We start from the raw sequence: 21,378 nt of genomic DNA, 5'->3' as shown, positions 1-21,378 counted from the left end.
TTGCTCCCAAGCATAACATTTTTATGAGAGTTTTTTGACTTGGACATTTTTGTCCCTTTTGGACCTATGTGTAAGTTTTTTCTTTTTTTTTTAATGTTAACTGCATTAATTTTGGCACAGGTGTCTATTTTTATTGTAATTTTACTATTTCACCCCCATTTCATTTGAAAAAAAAATGTTGCACTAGTTACACAAAATACTTATTTATATTTTATATAAAATATTGATTATAATGTTCATAAATATTTTTCATAAATTTCAACTTCTATAACATTTTTTTGGTTGCACTTTTTTTCACTTTTTTCACTTCAACAACAATCTGCCAAGGATCTTCTTTAAAATGAGACCAAACTTAAGAATTTGCTCCCAAGCATAACATTTTTATGAGAGTTTTTTGACTTGGACATTTTTGTCCCTTTTGGACCTATGTGTAAGTTTTTTTTTTTTTTTTTTTTTTGTTAATGTTAACTGCATGAATTTTGAGCTATTATAGAGCCAGTTGGATAAATTATGCAATGATAATTGTATGTGTGTGTTGGTATGGATGTCAGAGTGTGGTTGGTATGTGTGTTATAAAAAAAAAAAGTGTTTGTGTGCATGTGTGTGTTTGTAGTATTGAGAGAGAAAAACTCAACTGCAAATAACAAAGCCAATCACTGTGTGCACCAGTGGAGTTTTGCTGGGATCCAATGGGGACAGTTTGGTACTGCGCCCAAACAAAGTCTTACTGAAAGCTCATTTTTTGAGATATCAACCTCAAATTTGGAACACAACTTATTTAGATTTATGGCTTTGATTTTCTAGCCGTTTTAGAGTTCAACTTGTTTCATAAAATATATATTTCATATAAAATAATATTCAGAAATAATTTTCATAAACTTAAACCTATATAACCTTTTTTTGGATTTACTTATAAAAAAAATTGAACTTCAGCAATAATCTGCCAAGGGTATTCTTTAAAGTCCCCGTGAACCGGAAGTTGCAAACGACTTTTCTTCAGTGTTATGACGTATTTCCCAGTGAAACGGAATATTGAACAGAGGGCAGGGTTTTACTCTAGCGCTCCTCCTCTCCATCTCTGCTCATAGCAGACTAACGGTTTGAGGGGAGTGGTTACGCGTTGCCCAAACCAATTCCTCAAACCTACGTCATCGGAGAAGGTCCTCCAATGCAGAGGGGAGGGGCATTTTCAGATTTTGATTAAAGATTACCATGGTAAAAAAAATTTTTTTAAAATATTTTCTTGCACGGATTAATTGTTCACCACAAGACTAGTAATATGCGCTAACAAAGTAAATAGGGTCAATTTTGATTTCATGGGGACTTTAAAATGATACCAGAGTTAAGTCTGTGCTCCCAAGCTTCAACTTTTTATGACAGTTTTTTGACATGGACATTTTGTCCTCTTTGGACCTATGAGTAACTTTTTTAAATTGATGCACAAGGGTTAATATCTTATGTCATTTTACTACTTTAGTAAAATAATGTTAAGGGACTGTTCGTTATTTATTTAAGGGGCCACCGGAGGAGTTTTGAGATCTGTTGTCAAAAAAGACATGACCCTCCCTTCGCCAGCAATAATTTTTTCTATGACCCTCCAAAATGATTGTGAAAAAAGGCATGACCCTCCCCGATAATTTATTGTTCTGTACTGGTTTGCGCTTGGCAAAGATGTTCAGATAGCCATTGTTTGTTTGTTTTTTAAACCATAAACTCTTGCTTTCTCATCTGGCTGTAACGATAGACCAAACCTACGATTCGGTTCGTATCACGATTTTTTATTTTAGATTTGAAAAAAAATCATGTTTTCGGTGCTGATGCGGTGTGACTCGTTCAACATGTGGGTGGCGCTGCCAATAAAGCATCTAAAAGCTGTCACAAAGAACCGGCAAAAGTAATGATTATTAATATGTCATATATTGCTAGAAATTTTAATTGTTTTTAATAAACAAGTGTTTTCTGTGTCGACTGCAAAGATGAAGTTGACGATGCGTCGCGATCTTCTCAGAACGCGCCAGAGAGAAATGCACATTTCATAAGGAGAAAGCAGTCTGTTTTCCTTCGTTTTGAATTGTTCTGCATGTTTAAAAGCAGACATTTCAAGCTTTCTATATATTTCTCAGGTCTGTGAGGCAAGTAGCTTACCTTACGCTGAGTTTCGGTTCATTTATGAGACAAGAGTCCAGTTCACTCGCCCGCGCCTCCGTGTCATGATTATCTATTTTCTACTATATTTAGACTACTTCTTATTTATTAAATCCAGATGAAACATTGATTAAAGTTAAGATAAAATTAATAAAAAAAACGAAATTCACTTTAAAGAAAGGCTTTGTACTTTCTGTTTGAGGTCTCTGTGCCATTTTTAAAGTCGCTTCAGAGCAGTCATGTGCGTGCGTAATGGAGAACTGTCACGTCCGTAACATTTTTTTTTTTTTTTTTTACATAAATGCAAACACGAAAAATAAAATAAAAATAATATAAAATGTAATTTTCTGTGGAGGCCGATCTTTATTCATCCGGTGGGTATATATATCTTGGTTTGCAGTGTAATTTATAGAATTAGCCTACTAAAAAATATTTTGCCACCTAAAAGTTAAAGATTTTTTTGTGTCACGTCACATGTGTATTTCCCTCATATTAAATATAAAACGCATGTGTAGACTGATATTTTTCTAATGTCTTGACTCCTTTCAGACGTTTCAAATAAATGCATTTTCTGAGAATTTTTATTTTAAGTTTTGACTGCAAATGTCACGTCCATTCACTGGAATCGCCCAATTTTAACGAATTTATCCTCAACTAGTTTTTGTGGTGTAGGTCTATATGTATTTTACGTTTAACTTAAATAATAGCCTACTAATAGTGATTTAAAGATGTGGTAGCGCTGCGTAGATCGCGAGTCGTCAACTTCATCTGTCTAGCCGACACTGACATAAAAATAACTGTTTTATTAGTAAACAATTAAAATGTCTCCTGCTATATTGAACATATTTGCCTGTTCCTTACAAAACACTGACAGTGGGGTTTTTGACCGGGTTTTTTTTTTTTTTTTTTTTTTTTTTTGAGCAGCTGCGGACAAATTTTTCGACACACACACACACACACACACACACACACACACACACACACACACAATATTAAACAGGATTTTTTTATTGCTTTTTTAATACAATAAAAATTTCATTTAATTTATTGTTTAATAAAATTATAAGCCTATTATTTTTAGTTTATTAACAGCAACAACAGCTGTAAAGATGAAGTTGACGATCGCCATCTCCGTAGTAGTGAACACGCCTATAGAGAGAAATGCACATCATTACTACATAACCAGAGAGTAGCCTATTTCTTTTCGTTTTAAATGGTTAAAAAGACATGTCAAGCTTTCTTAAGATATATTTCATGTAGGCTATGTGAGGCATATGCTGAGTTTCGTTAAGTTAGGATGAGATGCGCTCCTGTTTACGAGCAGTGCAAGTGACCACGCGGGCGCCTCTATGATTGTGTTGTCTGCTATATTTGGTATTTGGCAATTGGTTGATAAAAAAAAAAAATTAAAATTAAGATAGGCTACAATTTATACAAAACGAAATTCACTTAAAAAATCGTTTTCTGCAAAACAAAACTTAATTAAGTGGTCAAAATCATGTCTGACCCGCTCCATGTCTCTCGATATTGCGTATAGGCTACTCGTGTGTGCGGTTCACTTTTCATAATCAACATAGATGAAAAAATAACATTATTATATTTTAACAAAAATGGAACTAAATGAGCTTATTTAATGGTAACAACACAGTAGGCCTACAGACTCTGTATTTGTACAAATTGCTGCACATTCATTTTATTCTGAATTTTGCACACACAAGTTGAAATGCATTTGTTTGTGCATGCATGTAAAACATATCTCCAACATTTATCAAGTTCACTGATAATTATGCGTGCATTTATTAATTATTATCTTAATGAATAATGTAACAAGGACGAAGCATGTAAACTGTTTGTTTAGAATTTGGATCGATCATCGCAAATAGATCCGAATGAAGAAACGTACAAAACCATAGGCTATAGAAAATGGGTGGGCCCGGACCTAAATGCCCACCCGGGTCCAATGGTAGCGCCGCGGCTGGTGGTAGCCCTACATCTTACACATCGTGGAAACAAAATAAGAATGGAAACTAAAATATGCAGTATCGCCCTACAGCGATGACACTGTGCACTTAACAAAAGTTCATGCTCGTGCTTTAAAGCTTTGCCGGGTAAACATTTCTTTGGCATTCTGTTCTGACATGATGCACTTTTTCTAAGCGCGAACTGAAGTGCGCACTGTCAAACAGCGCCAAACTGGATTTTTGTTGGGTCAGACCCATCTGATATCGAAGGGGGGCTGACAACGCGAGATCAACATGGAGATAAATGGAACAAAATAGCACCAAACAAGCCACTTTGAAATGTTGCTGTTTTAATGAATATAAAAGTTGGGTGACCCTCCCCCTAGACTAAAAAAAGTTGGATGACCCTCCCCTCAACAAAGAATAAAAAGACATTTTCCTCCGGTGGCCCCTTCCATAAATACCGAACGGTCCCTAAGCATATTTATTTAAGAAATGTTTGATATTTGGACTGGAAACAAGACAAAAATACTAAGTAAGAAAAGCATTTTTTGCAGTGTAATAACTGAACTTGTAACAGTTTTGTTGCAAAGCACAATATTATGGTGAAATTAGATCTCGTGTTTAAGTTAAAACCATAGACTGTAAAAAAATAGGTTAAAACCGTATTGTTAAGCATAGCAAGAATCATAGCAAAAAGGCTAACAAATAAGAGTTATACCCACCAATTAATATTGCCCCTTCATTCATGACATGGATACCGTAATCATACAGAGAAAACATAGTTGCATACCTTTATCTTTCGCTCGTTTCTAAATTTGGGCACCTGATGGCTTTGACCTTTCTTGTCCATCTCTTATTTGGCACTCGACATCGACAATCAACAGATTTTTTTTTGTTTGGTACGGTTCGCTTTCACACTGCTCTTTTTGCACGTGAACCAAAATGTGTAAACAAAACCACACGTGTGCTAAGGTCGTCCATTCATTGGACATGAATTCTCAAGCAGGGAAAAGCAGGAAGTGCACAAACAGGCTCAGCATGGAGATATTTCGTAATGTAATATTAATGTAATAATATTATATGTAGTATATATTATAATATACAGTGAGGAAAATAAGTATTTGAACACCCTGCTATTTTGCAAGTTCTCCCACTTAGAAATCATGGAGGGGTCTGAAATTGTCATCGTAGGTGCATGTCCACTGTGAGAGACATAATCTAAAAAAAAAATCCAGAAATCACAATGTATGATTTTTTAACTATTTATTTGTATGATACAGCTGCAAATAAGTATTTGAACACCTGAGAAAATCAATGTTAATATTTGGTACAGTAGCCTTTGTTTGCAATTACAGAGGTCAAACGTTTCCTGTAGTTTTTCACCAGGTTTGCACACACTGCAGGAGGGATTTTGGCCCACTCCTCCACACAGATCTTCTCTAGATCAGTCAGGTTTCTGGGCTGTCGCTGAGAAACACGGAGTTTGAGCTCCCTCCAAAGATTCTCTATTGGGTTTAGGTCTGGAGACTGGCTAGGCCACGCCAGAACCTTGATATGCTTCTTACAGAGCCACTCCTTGGTTATCCTGGCTGTGTGCTTCGGGTCATTGTCATGTTGGAAGACCCAGCCTCGACCCATCTTCAATGCTCTAACTGAGGGAAGGAGGTTGTTCCCCAAAATCTCGCAATACATGGCCCCGGTCATCCTCTCCTTAATACAGTGCAGTCGCCCTGTCCCATGTGCAGAAAAACACCCCCAAAGCATGATGCTACCACCCCCATGCTTCACAGTAGGGATGGTGTTCTTGGGATGGTACTCATCATTCTTCTTCCTCCAAACACGTTTAGTGGAATTATGGCCAAAAAGTTCTATTTTGGTCTCATCTGACCACATGACTTTCTCCTATGACTCCTCTGGATCATCCAAATGGTCATTGGTAAACTTAAGACGGGCCTTGACATGTGCTGGTTTAAGCAGGGGAACCTTCCGTGCCATGCATGATTTCAAACTAGGGCTGTGCGATTAACCGAAATCGGAATAAAATCGCGATTTAAAGACCCACTCCGATGAAAATCATGTTTTTCTAGGTGTTAACATGTTCTTGTAGCATTTTTCTGATGTTAGAGGACATATCTTGAGAAAAATAAGCTCAAAGTTGTATTTCTGAGTATTTCTGCATTCAAATGGCTGTGAATCAGTAACAGGCGCTAAAATGCCAGCTAGAAAAGACTGGAGTTGTGACGTAGTAACTCCACTGGGTGGGGCCACAAGCTCATACTCCCCTCCGCCCCCGCCCGCTCAGGTTCCGAGGAGTAGAGAAGACGATGGCGGATCAACACCTATGTGCGGTAGCGGGTTGCAATACTAACTACGTACAGTTCACACCGCCGCCGACTTGAGCGGCAAAGAAGCTCTGGCCGCCCTGTCAAGGACGCTTGTCAAAAAGTACGAGGAAGCTTGTTGACGCTTTGGCCGCTCTGACGTAGCAGCATTCTATGTTCGATCATGGGAGAAGAGAAGTGCCACACCATGATAAGTAAACAGAATAAACAAGCAATACATTGACACTAGAAACCTTTTATAATGACAGCATTTGTATAACCGTTTTGGTCACATTATTATTTATTATTATTAATAGTGAGTGCGCGCGCGCGGCCGGGGCTCTCGCTCGCGCTCTCTCTCTCTCTCCTCGTTCTTATATGCCCTGTCAAGCGCGCCCTGTTAAACTGGCAGGACTTAAAAACACATGCAAATGATAAACTTTCACTCTGTGATGGTTAAACTGCAATTAATCCGATAATGATAGGAAACCCAGCAACGGAGATGATCAGCTTCTCCTCCGTTTTCTCGGAAGCTCAAGTCGGCGCCGGCGGGTGTGAACGTACAGAGGAGAGGAGGGGGAGGGTCATTTCCGTGCCAACGGCTCCGCCCACAACGCAGAGGCGAATTGCTAATGAGCTACTGCCACTCTGTCCCAGAAGTCCCAGAAAACGGCACAGGTTTTGTGATTTTGGCTAAAACCGGCATAATCATCATTTAAAGACCACTGAGAATGTTTAAAAATAGCTCGAAATATGATCGGAGTGGGACTTTAAGCATGCACGATTTCTAAATCGCTTCATAGCACGATTTTTTTCCGTGCTCCCGGCTCCAACCTCCCAGTATGCTATCCGAACCAATCAGAATGCAGCGCGCATAAAGTGAGCGAGAGAACCAAACAGACCGGGCAGGCATATCGACAGATATTCTACAGAAACAGGGAAGATGAGTTCAGGACAGTACTTGGTGGCCAAAAAAAAATCAACATACTGTATGTGGTGTGGGATTACTTTGGATACAGGAGAGATGATTTATCACAGAGTAAGGTAATTTGCAAGACCTGTCAATCTGTCATTCATTTCGGCAAAACAGGGTAACACAACAAATATTTTTCAACACCTGAGGCAGCGCCACACATAGCTTTATGACCAATGCATGGCAAAAAAATCCCTCGGTCCATTGAGCCGCACATGCAGATGACATGCAGATTACATGTCAGCACACCGCAAGCTCTCTAACACCGCACCGTTTTGTCCCACTTTCGGTGTGTTTGGCTTCCCATAGTATTCCAAATGCAAGGCCAGTGTTGAATCGGAGTTAAAACAAGTGAAATACTACGCAACTACTTCAGATATGTGGTCAAGCAGAACATCGGAGCCTTACTTAAAGGGGACATATCATGCTAAATGCACTTTTTTAGCCCTTAAATGCATTTTGTACAGAAAAGATGAAATTATTCTCTTCAGGTGCTTCGTTGATATCTTTATATTCTGTTTTGGTCATATTTTTCAACCGGTTCAGTTCTCTTACGAGAGGTCTCTCGTATTGCGTAAGGTTAGCTTACTCATAGGGAAAGTCTTCTTTCTTCGAGATCTGAAGCCAAAAAATTATCCTTAATTTTGTATACATTGTCAACGCAGTGCAGCAGCCGACAGACCTAGGCAGGCTGTATAAGCGTGCTCATTGGCTGCTCGGCGGCAACTGCTTAAGCCTATCGGTGAGCGCTCTGAACGCGGCAACCAATGAGGCAGCTTCGCGCCCTCCACACCCTTCTAACCGTCAGAATGGGTGTGGCCAGCGTGTATATATTCAGCGCTCATAGGCTAAAATTCTGATTTTCTTGTCTTCAGCGACGCTCTTCGCATCGCTGGATCTTGAGAGCCGCCGCCGTTGAAACCAGCGACCAGCAAGCTTAGGACAGCGCCTGAAGAAGCCGGCCGGCAGCAAGCCGGCAGCAGTGCTTCGGCTGGGTCTTTTACGAATGCGCCCGCTACAACGCTGGCTGAATGCCCGAGTGCCTCACAGAGCATGGGCTTCCGGCGGTATTCGCATCAGAGTGACTCAGAGCTGCGTTTCAGCTCTGAAGCCCTGGTTAGCGGCCGACTGGTACCAGCGGGGAGTGACAATGGGAGCTATCTCACACCGCAAAGTTATCTCGACGGACGCTTCCACCTCAGGCTGGGGCGCTCTGTTCGAGGGCAAACCGGCTTTTGGCCTATGGTCAGACCGGGAAAAATGCCTCCACATAAACTGTTTGGAGATGATAGCGTTCGAGAACGCGCTCAGGCGCTTCCTCCCATTCATACGGGATCACCATGTGCTAGTCCGCTCGGACAACACGGCCGTGGTATCCTATGTGAACCGACAGGGCGGTGTCAGATCCAGGAATCTGTGCAGGCTGACAGAACGCCTTCTCGTGTGGGCTTACCGCTCGCTGCGCTCGCTGAGAGCCGCACACGTGCCGGGCCACCTGAATGTCGGTCCAGACAGACTGTCCAGGGACAACATTCCCCCGGGAGAATGGTCTCTGCACCCCCAGACAGTCCAGTTTCTCTGGCGCCTATTCGGCAGAGCGGAGGTCGACCTGTTTGCGTCGAAAGACAATGCTCAATGCCCGAAGTTTTATTCGAAGAGCGAGGACGCGCTGTCCCAGACATGGCCCAGCCTCCCGCTGTATGCTTTTCCTCCGATCTCCCTGTTGCCACAGGTCATTTCGAGGATCAGAGAAACGCACCACTCGGTGCTGCTTATAGCCCCGCGATGGGAAAACCAAACTTGGTACCCAGAGCTAGTGAGGCTGTCGCACTCACCCCCATGGCCGATCCCGGTGAGAAAGGATCTCCTCTCCCAAGCCGGTGGATCGATCTGGCATCCCCATCCAGAGCGCTGGTCGCTGCATGCATGGGTGATAAACGGATACCCGTTGACCTGTCAGAAGGGGTCGTGAACACGATCACACAGTCAAGAGCCCCCTCCACGAGACGGCTCTACGCGTCTAAATGGTCGGTGTTTTCTAAATGGTGCGCTACTAAAAAACTTGGATCCGCGCGCATGCGGGGTCCCGCGGGTGCTCTCCTTCTTACAAGAGCTGTTGGAAAAGGGCAGGTCCCCTTCCACGCTCAAAGTATATGTGGCCGCTATTGCAGCGTTCACTGAGACGACGCGCGGCCGGGCAATGGGAAGGAATGAGCTCATTATCCGCTTCCTCAGAGGAGCTAGACGGATGAATCCCCCGCGGCCCCCCTCGGTTCCCTCGTGGGATCTGTCCTTGGTCCTGGGGGCCCTAGAGGCTTTTCCCTTTGAACCGCTTGAATCCGCGGATCTAAAGTATATGTCGCTTAAAACCGTTTTTCTGATAGCTCTGTCTTCAGTCAAACGAGTGGGTGATTTGCACGCGCTATCTGTTAGCCCTGCATGTCTTGAGTTCGGGCCGAATGACTCGAAAGTCATTCTCAGACCGAGACACGGTTACATCCCCAAAGCGATTGGAACCCCGTTTAGGGCACAAGTTATGTCCCTCTCGGCTCTGCCAGCATCCGACAGTGGGGACAGTGATAACCTCCTATGCCCTGTCCGGGCGCTGAGAGTTTACATCACGCGCTCCGCCGCTTTCAGGCGTTCAGAGCAGCTCTTTGTTTCCTTCGGCGGACGCACCAAGGGTCTTGCCGCCTCGAAGCAGAGCTTGTCCAGGTGGATGGTGGACGCGATAGCAGCAGCTTATGCCTCCAGACACCTGCAGTGCCCTCTGGGCATCAGAGCCCACTCCACTAGAGGCATGGCCTCGTCGTGGGCCTGGTCCAGCGGAATTTCTAATCACGGTATTTGTATGGCGGCGGGCTGGGCCTCCCCGTCAACATTCGTGAGGTTTTATAACCTGGAAGTTCCTGCCCTACAGGCAGAAATACTGTCAGCATAAGTGACATGTATGCTCTGCCCATTTCTCGTGTGCAGACTACGTTCATATGCTGGCGCTATTCTGGTACTATACTCAGGGTGAAGTGTTTGACTCAGACCGGCTGATCCGCTCTGTTTCCTATTTCCCGTTACGCGCTGTTGTCGGTGCTGGCCCGCGCTGCTGGCCGCCCGTATTATTCTCTGTCACGCGGGAATTTTTCCCTTCATGTGAGACCGACTATGTCGTTTTTCTCCTACCCTTATGAGTGCTTATGTACTGTATGGGCTCGCTCTGCCGGCCCTACTGTTTGTACTGTTATATGTTTATAGACCGGCCGCGCCGCTCTATTTCATATGCTGCATGAAGTGCCTGTACTGCGCTGGCCCGTCTCTCCGACCGGCCACATTTCCCAGCAGAGTGTTTTCCCCGGTTTCCCTGGGATTCATGGGCTGGATGCTCGGCGCACACGGCGTTGACAAAGGGTTCCCGATGCGTAAGCTAACCTTACGCAATACGAGAGACCTCTCGTAAGAGAACGTACTCGGTTACTAATGTAACCTCGGTTCTCTCTAGAAGAGGGAACGAGTATTGCGTAACCTGCCGTGTCGCGCCACGAGCTTTTGCGCTTCAGACTGCGAAAATCAGAATTTTAGCCTATGAGCGCTGAATATATACACGCTGGCCACACCCATTCTGACGGTTAGAAGGGTGTGGAGGGCGCGAAGCTGCCTCATTGGTTGCCGCGTTCAGAGAGCTCACCGATAGGCTTAAGCAGTTGCCGCCGAGCAGCCAATGAGCACGCTTATACAGCCTGCCTAGGTCTGTCGGCTGCTGCACTGCGTTGACAATGTATACAAAATTAAGGATAATTTTTTGGCTTCAGATCTCGAAGAAAGAAGACTTTCCCGATGCGTAAGCTAACCTTACGCAATACTCGTTCCCTCTTCTAGAGAGAACCGAGGTTACATTAGTAACCGAGTACGATTTTTCTGTTATCTATGACGTTTTTTGAACTATCACGTCACAGTATTTGCAGCGGAACTGCCAAATAAGGACATTGACTTCCGGCCCAACACTTCGAGCAATCCGCCATTATTATTTCTCGCTGCAATTTTGTAGTCCAAGCTAAAGGGTGCAGAAGTTATGAGAGGGTAAGTTAAAATGTTCGGTTGTTGGATGTAGTAACCCACACGCTTCATTACACCGTCTAATGTAGATGAACTGCCGCGCTTGTGGCGCATGTTTGACTGAAAGAACGAGCAGAGAGAGAGACCCGGTCGCGCGCGCGCTCTCACTCTCGCTTGGAGCCAGGCGAAAGTATAAACAAGACTTCACCGTCTCCAAACTAGACGCTGTCTTGCTCTCTCTCCCTTGCACATATTAATCAAAATAAATCGACACGGTGGTAAAAGGTCGGAAGACCAAAGTTTCATGTGTAAATACAGTAACATACCATTGCGATCAGTGGCAGCTCCTGCAAAATCTCTCAGGGGGGGCAAATGTTTGGATGATTGATAAGGTTAAGGTCCACCCATGCAATGGATAAATTAACAGCTTAAGCATGTAAAGGCAACTTCACTACTTTAATATTAGCGTAATGAAAAATAAAGTGACTCTTACAAATAAATAAATCTTTATTTACAATTAATAAATCTCCTTGTTTGTTTCTATATGAGTGTTAACAATTCAGCAGCAAGTCAAAATCAATTCAAACAAAGTCCAGCCAAGATGCGAATTTCCAAAAACGTTTACTCCAATTTCAATTTAATAAGAAACAACTGAAATCACATAACTCACTATTCCTACGCTACTTGCTCTGGCCAGCGTAGCGCAAATTGCTCTGAATCTGAAGGGCTACATTTTATTTCTCCATTTAATAAACAAACTATTCCGTCAGATAGCCTAAATATTTGTTGTGAAAGAAATATAGTTACATTTTCAAGCATTTTATCCAAAATGTAAGCACTTTTCAAACCTTAAACACATCGAAATTCAAGCACTTTCAAGGATTTCAAGCAAGCACCCGTATGAACCCTGCACATTACTCAAGTTACACTACTCACTATTATTACACTGCTTACATCACATTACTCGCTTAATACACTGCTTACTTGTACTGAAATTTTGCTCTTCTCTCTTTCAAAGTAGCAAAGTGATCAATTACTCTCTCATTGAAAGCAGGCATGTTCCTGACTAGTTCCCTCTCCATGGAAAGCATAGCCAGTGCATTCAGACGATAGAATTAACTGCGTTCGCCATGACGTTGTTCAAGTTCAACTGGCCTCAACTCGCGAGATGTCCTAACAGTCTCTCGCTCTCGCTCTCTTTTTTATTTTTATTTTTTTAATCACATTTGATAAAGATATTAAAGTAGTGTTTCATTTTTTTTTTCAAATATTATTTGTCACTTAATCTTAAAGATTTTTAATAGTGTGTGTTTGTTCCCACCAATCGCTGCACAAGTTAAGGATACGTATGATGACGTAAGCACGTTAGTGCGAGCCCTCCCGGAACCCATTGAGAATGCATTGCAGTGCTTGCAGTTCGAAAAAAAACATATTTGAATGTAAGTCTATGGGAACATTCTGGGCGATTCTCAGCCAGAGTGAAATCGCCCAAAAAGAGGCGGTACTCCACAGAACGTGACATGACGCTGATTGGACTATATCCAGAGACAGAACATACAGTGACGGCTAGCGTAACTCTGTGGTTGAATGAGATTGTGAATGTGATTGAAAAAGTCCCTTTCACACTTTGGTGGTGCGTCGCCCAATCGCCCTAATGTAGAAACCGCCACTGATTGCGATACATCCATATGAAGACGTTGTTCTGCAGGTTCGTCGTCTTCATTTTCATCTCGCTCCGGCTCCGACTCTGGCTCGAACATGTAAGGCTGGCTGGACAAGTCTTCCGTTGTTGACATTTTGTTAATAACGTGTGAATAAAAAGTTTCTGTGCCGCTAGATAATCGTATCTCTGCTATCAAACTACAAAAATGGCCGAACGAGGTGGAGTTGAACCGAGTGTCACCGCTACAACCTGGAGAGGGGGCGGGGTATGAAGTGTCTCAATATTATTTAAAGAGACCGCACCAAAACGAGTTGCTCTCAGAAGCACATCAGAAAAGGGGTAGAAAAGGGGCCTGTGGAGCTATAATAATGAGGAATTCAGACCCAAGCATTGCAGTTCCGCTTTATATAGACTACAAATGTATGATTTATATGTAAAAAGGAACAATTTAAAAGCATGATATGTCTCCTTTAAGTTTAACGGTGCACTTTATTAATGACTATTTCGAAATGAAAAGCCGATGCTTGCAAACGTCATATTTCTTTATTTCATATTTCATATTTCCTTTGGAAATATGTTTGAAATTAACACAGAATGCATTAAAACTGTAAATCATGTCTGTTTGTGTCAAAATCGTGATTAAAATCGAAATCGGAAAAAAAAATCAAGAAATCGTGATATGTTTTTTTTGTCCATATCGCACAGCCCTATTTCAAACCATGTATTACCAACAATAACCTTGGAAACGGTGGTCCCAGCTCTTTTCAGGTCATTGACCAGTGTAGTGGCCAATTCTCAGTCTTTGGTTCAGGTCTTCAATGTCTGGTGCAGGTCTCAGAAGAAATCTTTCAGAGTCAGAGTTTCAGGTCTTCAGGAGAAATAACTTTATTGAGCAGTTCAACAAAGTGAGATGGTAGCTAAGCATCTGATCTTACAATGGTCTGCATAGGGGTCTTATACCTCAATTTACGTCACTTAATGTCCATTCTGGTATCCAATTAACATTCGTAGAGTTATCTTTTTCTCTTTGCTCCTCCTTATCACTTCACCACGATTAGAAACACCTGCATTAATGTCTAATTTCTATTGGTGGCCATACTGGCGCATGCGCTTTATTAAATATGATTTCATATATGGCTTTTTGGGTACTTTTCCACTCTTGTCCTTAAACACCCTTTCACCCAGTTTTTCTGTCCTGTCCTCAGACGACTTCTATCCTCACATACACTTTTGACAGGTTCAGTGGTTCCCATCATTTTGTCCCCTTTACTCTGTTTTCTCCGTTTCCTGTTTTCTCTGTTTCCTGTAATTTTGGGCCTTTCATATTTTAGGCCTAGTTCCTTTAATATTGGTATCATGCATCTGGACTCATGTATGAGACAGATGAAATTCTCCAACATATATTCATGTATAAAATTCTCCAACACCAGCTCCTCCCGTGTAGTTCTGGGCTGATTTCTCACCTTTCTTAGGATCATTGAGACCCCACGAGGTGAGATCTTGCATGGAGCCCCAGTCCGAGGGAGATTGACAGTCATGTTTAGCTTCTTCCATTTTCTAATGATTGCTCCAACAGTGGACCTTTTTTCACCAAGCTGCTTGGCAATTTCCCCGTAGCCCTTTCCAGCCTTGTGGAGGTGTACAATTTTGTCTCTAGTGTCTTTGGACAGCTCCTTGGTCTTGGTCATGTTAGTAGTTGGATTCTTACTGATTGTATGGGGTGGACAGGTGTCTTTATGCAGCTAACGACCTCAAACAGGTGCATCTAATTTAGGATAATAAATGGAGTGGAGGTGGACATTTTAAAGGCAGACTAACAGGTCTTTGAGGGTCAGAATTCTAGCTGATAGACAGGTGTTCAAATACTTATTTGCAGCTGTATCATACAAATAAATAGTTAAAAAATCATATATTGTGATTTCTGGATTTTTTTTTTAGATTATGTCTCTCACAGTGGACATGCACCTACGATGACAATTTCAGACCCCTCCATGATTTCCAAGTGGGAGAAATTGCAAAATAGCAGGGTGTTCAAATACTTATTTTCCTCACTGTATATATATATATAATATTAGGGCTGGGCGATAAAACGATAACGATATGTATCGCGATAGACACGTAATCAATATCAATAAAAAATGCGTTCGATAAAACGTTCGATAATTTTTTCTTCTTCGTTGGAAGAAACCAGAGGTTGCAAAGCAAATTTGGTTGCATGAACAAAGGCACTCAACTCTCTGGTAACCTTGCAACGTAGGGGGTGACACGCTAACAGCCAGTCAGTATGGTTGCGCAATATTGTTGTCTCGTGTTGGATTCTTCAGTAACAGAACCGGCGTGTAGTGATACAGCGATTGTTGATAAAACAGGAAAAGTCAGCTCACCTGACTTCAAGTCTGACCGTAGTCAGACCAATGTCGTCTGCAAATTATGCAAGACCATCGTCAGTTTCTTTGTTATTCGCGTGCTTATGAGCTGTTCTAACGTGTGCGTTTCTCAGCGCGTACATGTGAAGTTCACATGCACTAAAAGCCTGTCTACCAGTGCCTGGATACTGGACTAAGTTATATTTCGAGTCTTATTGTGCTAATACTGTTATACACACACAAGGTTTACATAAACTAGTCTGATATGTCTAAAGTGAAAGCAAACTTGAGAAAATTGAGAGAAAATCTGCTTGTCAAATGCGTGTATATTAGACGCGTCGCGCGCAGCTCTTAAAGAGACAGTAGCAATAGAGCATCGCAGTCCCGCCCACAGCCGGTTCCGGAAGTAAAAATTCAATACAATTTCTCCATTGACAGTTGGGATATAAGCCATAAAAACGTAACCATACATGGTAGACTTAAAACCAGCTACGGCTGTACTAAGCGATTGTATATGCTCATATAACCGCCAAAAGTTCATGGGGCACTAACCTTGTTTTGGGATAAATGCCTTTTATTCGCGATGTCTTGGAGAAGTACTTCATTACCCACAATCCTGAACAATCCCACAATCCCACAGTGATGCATCTGATTGGTGGAGCTTGTGTAACTGTCTGGTTAAACCCCGCGAAAGTCCGTGAAGACTGAAGATCATTAAAAAAAAAACCTGTGTTTGTTGCGTTTTTTGCACGGTAGACTTATCAGTGCAAGCATGATCTCCTTGGCTGCCATGATGGCTTTTTTCAAGGAGGAAAACAAAAGTGTTAAAAGGGGTGAAAACCACTTAAAATCGGGTCATGTAGTTGAGTGTAGCGTGTCCGAGGGTCAGCTTGTGGGTTTTGTAAGGGCCAGCATGAGTGACAAGACCTACAAAGTTGTGGTGAGTTTTGCAGGGAGATGGCAACGTTAGTTAGCATTATCGTTCACTTTAGCTAGGCTACTGTAGCCCTCATATGGTATGAGTCATATCAAGCATTTTATGATGCCACTGTCAAAACAATATTTAGCTTAGGCATACCTCTTCATGCATTTACTGAACATTTGTGTAATAATTCATGGCAAGTTAATAAACTGAATATGATGCACTTTCTGGTTTGCTGACCATCACTGTTTAATTTTCACTTGTTGTTATTAAGAAAATACATTAAATGTTATTACAATTAAGGATGAACTATAACTTCATGAATAAAATGAGCATGGACCACAAGTGGGAAATTGTTGAGGCATTTGTCTGCAAACTGCCCGTGGGCCGCTGAAACTGATGAGCAGAACGTCGCGGACCGCCAAAACTATTAAACCTTGCAGGCTGTTGGTGACCCGGCTACCGGCTACCGGCAGTTTCATAAACACGTCCACACACAACACAACATGCTAGACATTACAAATAATTGTAAAGTAGGCTAGAATGCATGCTACATGTTTTGGAACCTTTGAACAAAAACATCTTCAACCTGTCCTGTCAGCAGTGTCCTGTAATATTGAGAACAGGCGCGCTCAACTCCCAAATCATTTATGGGTGCGAGACTGCGAGTAATAAAAAAAATTATCAAAAATAAAGACGAAAAACCGCACTCTCAAGGTATAATTTCATGAATTTATTGTAACCATGGCAACACAGACGCGTTTCGATCTAAGCCATCATCAGTGTGTAGCAGAGTGTCCCTGTGTCATAAAGGGCTTTGAAATAAACACACAAACTACACACTGAACACACACACTAAACCATCTCATTAAACACAGATTAATGTCTTTTCACAAAATAATCGTTATCGTTAACCGCTTTTCACACACGCACACAATATAAAATACACAATAAAATACAGGATGATAAATATAAAATTCAATACACAATACCTATAAAACACTATTATTTACACGATTACTACTGAAAGAACTGCTATAAACTGCACAAGAAAAAGTTTGCGTGGCCGTCGTCAGATTTGAAAGTCGCTCTAAAGGCTCTTTCGCGGTTGTGGCTTCAGTCGACTTCAGTGAGGCGCGGTGGTTTATGGGATGAGTAGTTCCTTTGCTCGGAAATGAAAATATGTACACAGTCTTGTACCTTTGACTTTTTTTGGATTTTCTCGTCGTTTTTTAACTCGAAACGATATGTTGTATGCCTATGAGTTCAGCCGTAGTTGGTTATCCTCAGACATGCTCTAAAACTCTTTAAATACGGATTTTCCAAAACGTCAATGGGAGAAATGAATGGGAAATTTACTTCCGGAACCAAAGCGCTCTCGGGCTGTGGGCGGGACTGTGATGCTCTATAGTAAACACGCTGCCGCTTGTCCTTAAAGGGATAGTTCACCCAAAAATAAAAATTTTCTCATTATTTACGCACTCTAATGTTGTTCCAAACCTGTATTAATTTCCTTCTTATATTTTCAAATATTAATATTTTGAAGAATGTGGCTATCCAAACAGTAAACAGAGCTACCCCTTTAATGTTAATAAAACAACAAAATGCAAAGAGAAAAATCATTCACTGCTCTTGACTGATAACTTTAATAGTAGCTTTAATAAGTATCAATGTATAATTTATACAGTTCATTGTGATTTTAGACTAATTATTTGAGTGAGTGTTTTCTATGGTCGTGTTGACATTTCTGCCTTTATAACTGATGGGATTATAATCAGAGGTAGGTTAAGTTTAAAATAAAAAATCTTTAAATGTAATATATTTGTCTCCTGGACTGGTCCTTATTTTAAATATGTCATAAAAAAATATCAATAATTATCGATATCGACCGATATGAAACACTTATATTGTGATACAGTTTTCAGCCATATCGCCCAGCCCTATATAATATTATATATAGTAATGTAATATCTCTCTCTGCCGTGCGCGCGCTCTTGCTCGCTCGCTCGGTTTAGACACCATTATGCCAAAATGTCCGTTTTGTTAAGTATCCTCATAAGAGCAGTCAAATAAAAAGGCGCAGTTTTCTGCAATTGGGTCTGTTCATGTTCACACCGTAAACGAACCGTACCAGAGTTCGTTTGGAACCGTACCGAGACCACCTCTTCAGCTGGGTCTCGGTTCGATTGTTTGGTCCGCACCCGAGTTCGATTGCTGTATTCACACCTGCCCAAAAGGTCCGCACCAAGGGGGGAAACGAACTAGAGTTCGATTCAATCGAACCAAACGAGGCAGGTGTGAATACACCCTTAGATAACTATATGGATCCCCCCTCCCCCTCCCCCCTTCCCCTTCCCCCTCTCCCCCTTCCCCCTCTCCCCCTCCCCCTTCCCCCTCTCCCCCTCCCCCTTCCCCCCTCCCCCTGTCCGTTCCATTTGGGAGAGACCCACAGATGAACTGTCATCCGCTCCCCCTCCTCCCCTTTCCCCTTCCTCCCCTTTCCCCTTTCCCCTTCCTCCCCTTTCCCCTTCCTCCCCTTTCCCCTTCTCATACAAACAGCTTCTGTGCACAGCATCTTCTCAGCAAGCAGGGGCACCTGCAGCTGCAGGTGGCGCAAATTTGCCAAAACAAAAAACAAACCTTGTCAGTTACGTTACGTCATCATGTCGTGCGTGCCTCTTGACACAACAAAAATTCGAATGCACGGATTTTGTTTTCGAATGTGCTTTTTTATTTTAATGTATATTCGAAATGCGGGGTTTTATTTGACAGCCCTAATCTGATGTATGCAAATAAATTTAAGACATTGCTTTTTTCCCCATCAGATGAATATGAAGACGATCCAAATGTTTTAAGAGCTGAATTATCCTGTGGTCACGTCACTGATCCACAGACACTGACTAACTGCTGCAGAGTACAGCTGGATGATGTAAGTGTACTTTAGATTGTTTCCAACACAAGCAGTTTCGTTTTAGTGTAGTTTTCTTTTTTCAATGATAATACATGCTATTTCTCAAAATAATGAATTGCAGGGTAAAGCCGAGCTGAGATGCCCTGTGTGTAAAAAACAATGGACTTATATTGAAGTTCGTAAATTAGCCAAACTCACACCTGAAGAACAACAATACTTTGAGGAAAGACTTGCCAACAATTCTACCAGACAGACAGTCGACATCAAGAACGTAAGTATGGTCTCTACACCTTTTGATTCTTAGAAACATGAATAAACGATTGTCAAGGTCAAGGTCATTATTGTTCCTGTGCACTATCTCTCTTCAGTGTCCTGGTTGTGACTGGTTGATTGAGAGATCAGAGTCGTCTAATCTCTGTGTGCAATGCACCATTTGCTCTGTAAATAAGGGCAAAACCTTTGAGTTCTGCTGGCAGTGTGAGAGAGAGTGGAAAGGTCCGCGTCCTCGATCTGATAGATGTGACAATGACGACTGCAGCAACAAAGATCTGGATCTGCTGAGAGATTGTGCAACTATTACTTTACCATCTGTAAAAAACATTGAATGTCCAGCGGTTCGTGCTTGTCCAACATGTGGTTTGCTGCTTAACCACAGCAGTGAGAAATGCAAAAACATAGTGTGCTCTAGATGTCATAAAGAGTTTTGTTTTGTCTGTCTCAAGCTCACACCTGACTGTCTGAAGACAAGTAATTACTTTATTCCCTGCTCTGATAGTGTGGCTCCACGACAGACATCTATTCCACTCTGGAAAGTTAATTAATAAATGACAAACACAATGACAACTGTGTGAAACAACATTTACCAAGCACCTCTACTATATTAATTGGCAAACCTTAAACCACATGTAAACCAAATTTTCTATATCCTAATCATTTCTTAACGTGTATTCATTACTTCAGTGAGCTCATTGTTTCTGCATTAAATTAATACATTGTTAGATAACATGCATGATTTGTAAATGTACATTCCTGAAATCCATTATTTTGGTCACAGTTTCCTCTGATAACAGATCACTCTAAATTGTATTGTAGACATGCATTTTCTGTAAAGCTGCTTTGAAATGAAATGTATTGTGAAAAGCGCTATACAAATAAATGGGAATTGAATTTAGTGTATTTAGTTGTAGTGTATTTAGTTGACAGAAATTCTTTTTGTTGTGTTAGCATATAGTACTGAGATTTATGTGCAAGAGCAAAAAATAATTAATAAATTTGTACACCTGTAAATTTATAATAATGCATTTTATGTAATGGTGCTTTTCATAACACCCAAGGTCTCTACTCCGTTGTGCGCTTCAATAAAGCCACTGTGACAGAGAAACAAACTGTCCTGATTATAATCTACAAACAGAAAACTTAACCATAGCAACAAACTAGAGAATGAATGTGTAACCAAGAGAACGAATATGAACAGGCAAACATGAATAGAGCAAAGTGAAAACTAAACCAAAACAGAGCATACATATTACAGTCACCTTATAGGCAAGCAAAAAAGATTACAACAATCCTGACAGCATGATATAAATACAATAAAATGCAATACAGGCTAAATAAAACGGGTCATAAAAGAATAAAGAGGTGAGTCTTAAGACTATATTTAAAAGTATGCAGACTGTCACTATTGCGAATATTCAGAGGGAGAGAATTCCATACAGTATGTGAGTAAAATGTTGTAATATGTCAATGCAAACAACAATAAAATCATAAATGGACTTTCACTGTCAGCACTCCTGCTTGTGTGACATTAGAGACACTGTCTGAGATGTGATCCTGGTTCAGGTGCCTTGAAGGGCTAGTTCACCCTAAAATGAAAATTCTGTCATTAATTACTCACCCTTACGTCATTCTAAACCCCATAATACTTTCCGGAATTAATGAAAGTCTCTTGTCTTTATCACATTCAAGCCACAGAAAGGTAGTAGTTGCATAGGATGTCAATGGAGGGACAGAAAGCTTTCTGGTTATATAATAGATGTCAATATATATTAAGGAATTTTAAAGGAGTG

The 21,378-nt window shown here is 41.4% G+C and overlaps 1 protein-coding gene across 1 annotated transcript in view; it reads left to right on the top strand.

Annotated features, from left to right (window-relative positions):
* Nucleotides 1–21,089, top strand: part of LOC307151544 (E3 ubiquitin-protein ligase RNF19B-like) — a 57,090-nt gene extending 36,001 nt beyond the window's left edge. Inside the window, exons 2-4 of the mRNA XM_079859646.1 lie at nt 19,227–19,330; nt 19,434–19,583; nt 19,681–21,089. Coding sequence (XP_079715772.1) covers nt 19,227–19,330; nt 19,434–19,583; nt 19,681–20,133 — 707 coding nt within the window. The 3' untranslated portion in view covers nt 20,134–21,089. The remainder of the gene's footprint in view (nt 1–19,226; nt 19,331–19,433; nt 19,584–19,680) is intronic.
* Nucleotides 21,090–21,378: the final 289 nt, after the last annotated feature.

This window comes from Squalius cephalus (assembly GCF_949319135.1).
Source record: "Squalius cephalus genome assembly, chromosome: 23".
Taxonomy (NCBI): Eukaryota; Metazoa; Chordata; class Actinopteri; order Cypriniformes; family Leuciscidae; genus Squalius; species Squalius cephalus.
Note: the sequence above shows the minus strand (reverse complement) of the source record. Positions and strands in the feature narration are given on the sequence as shown.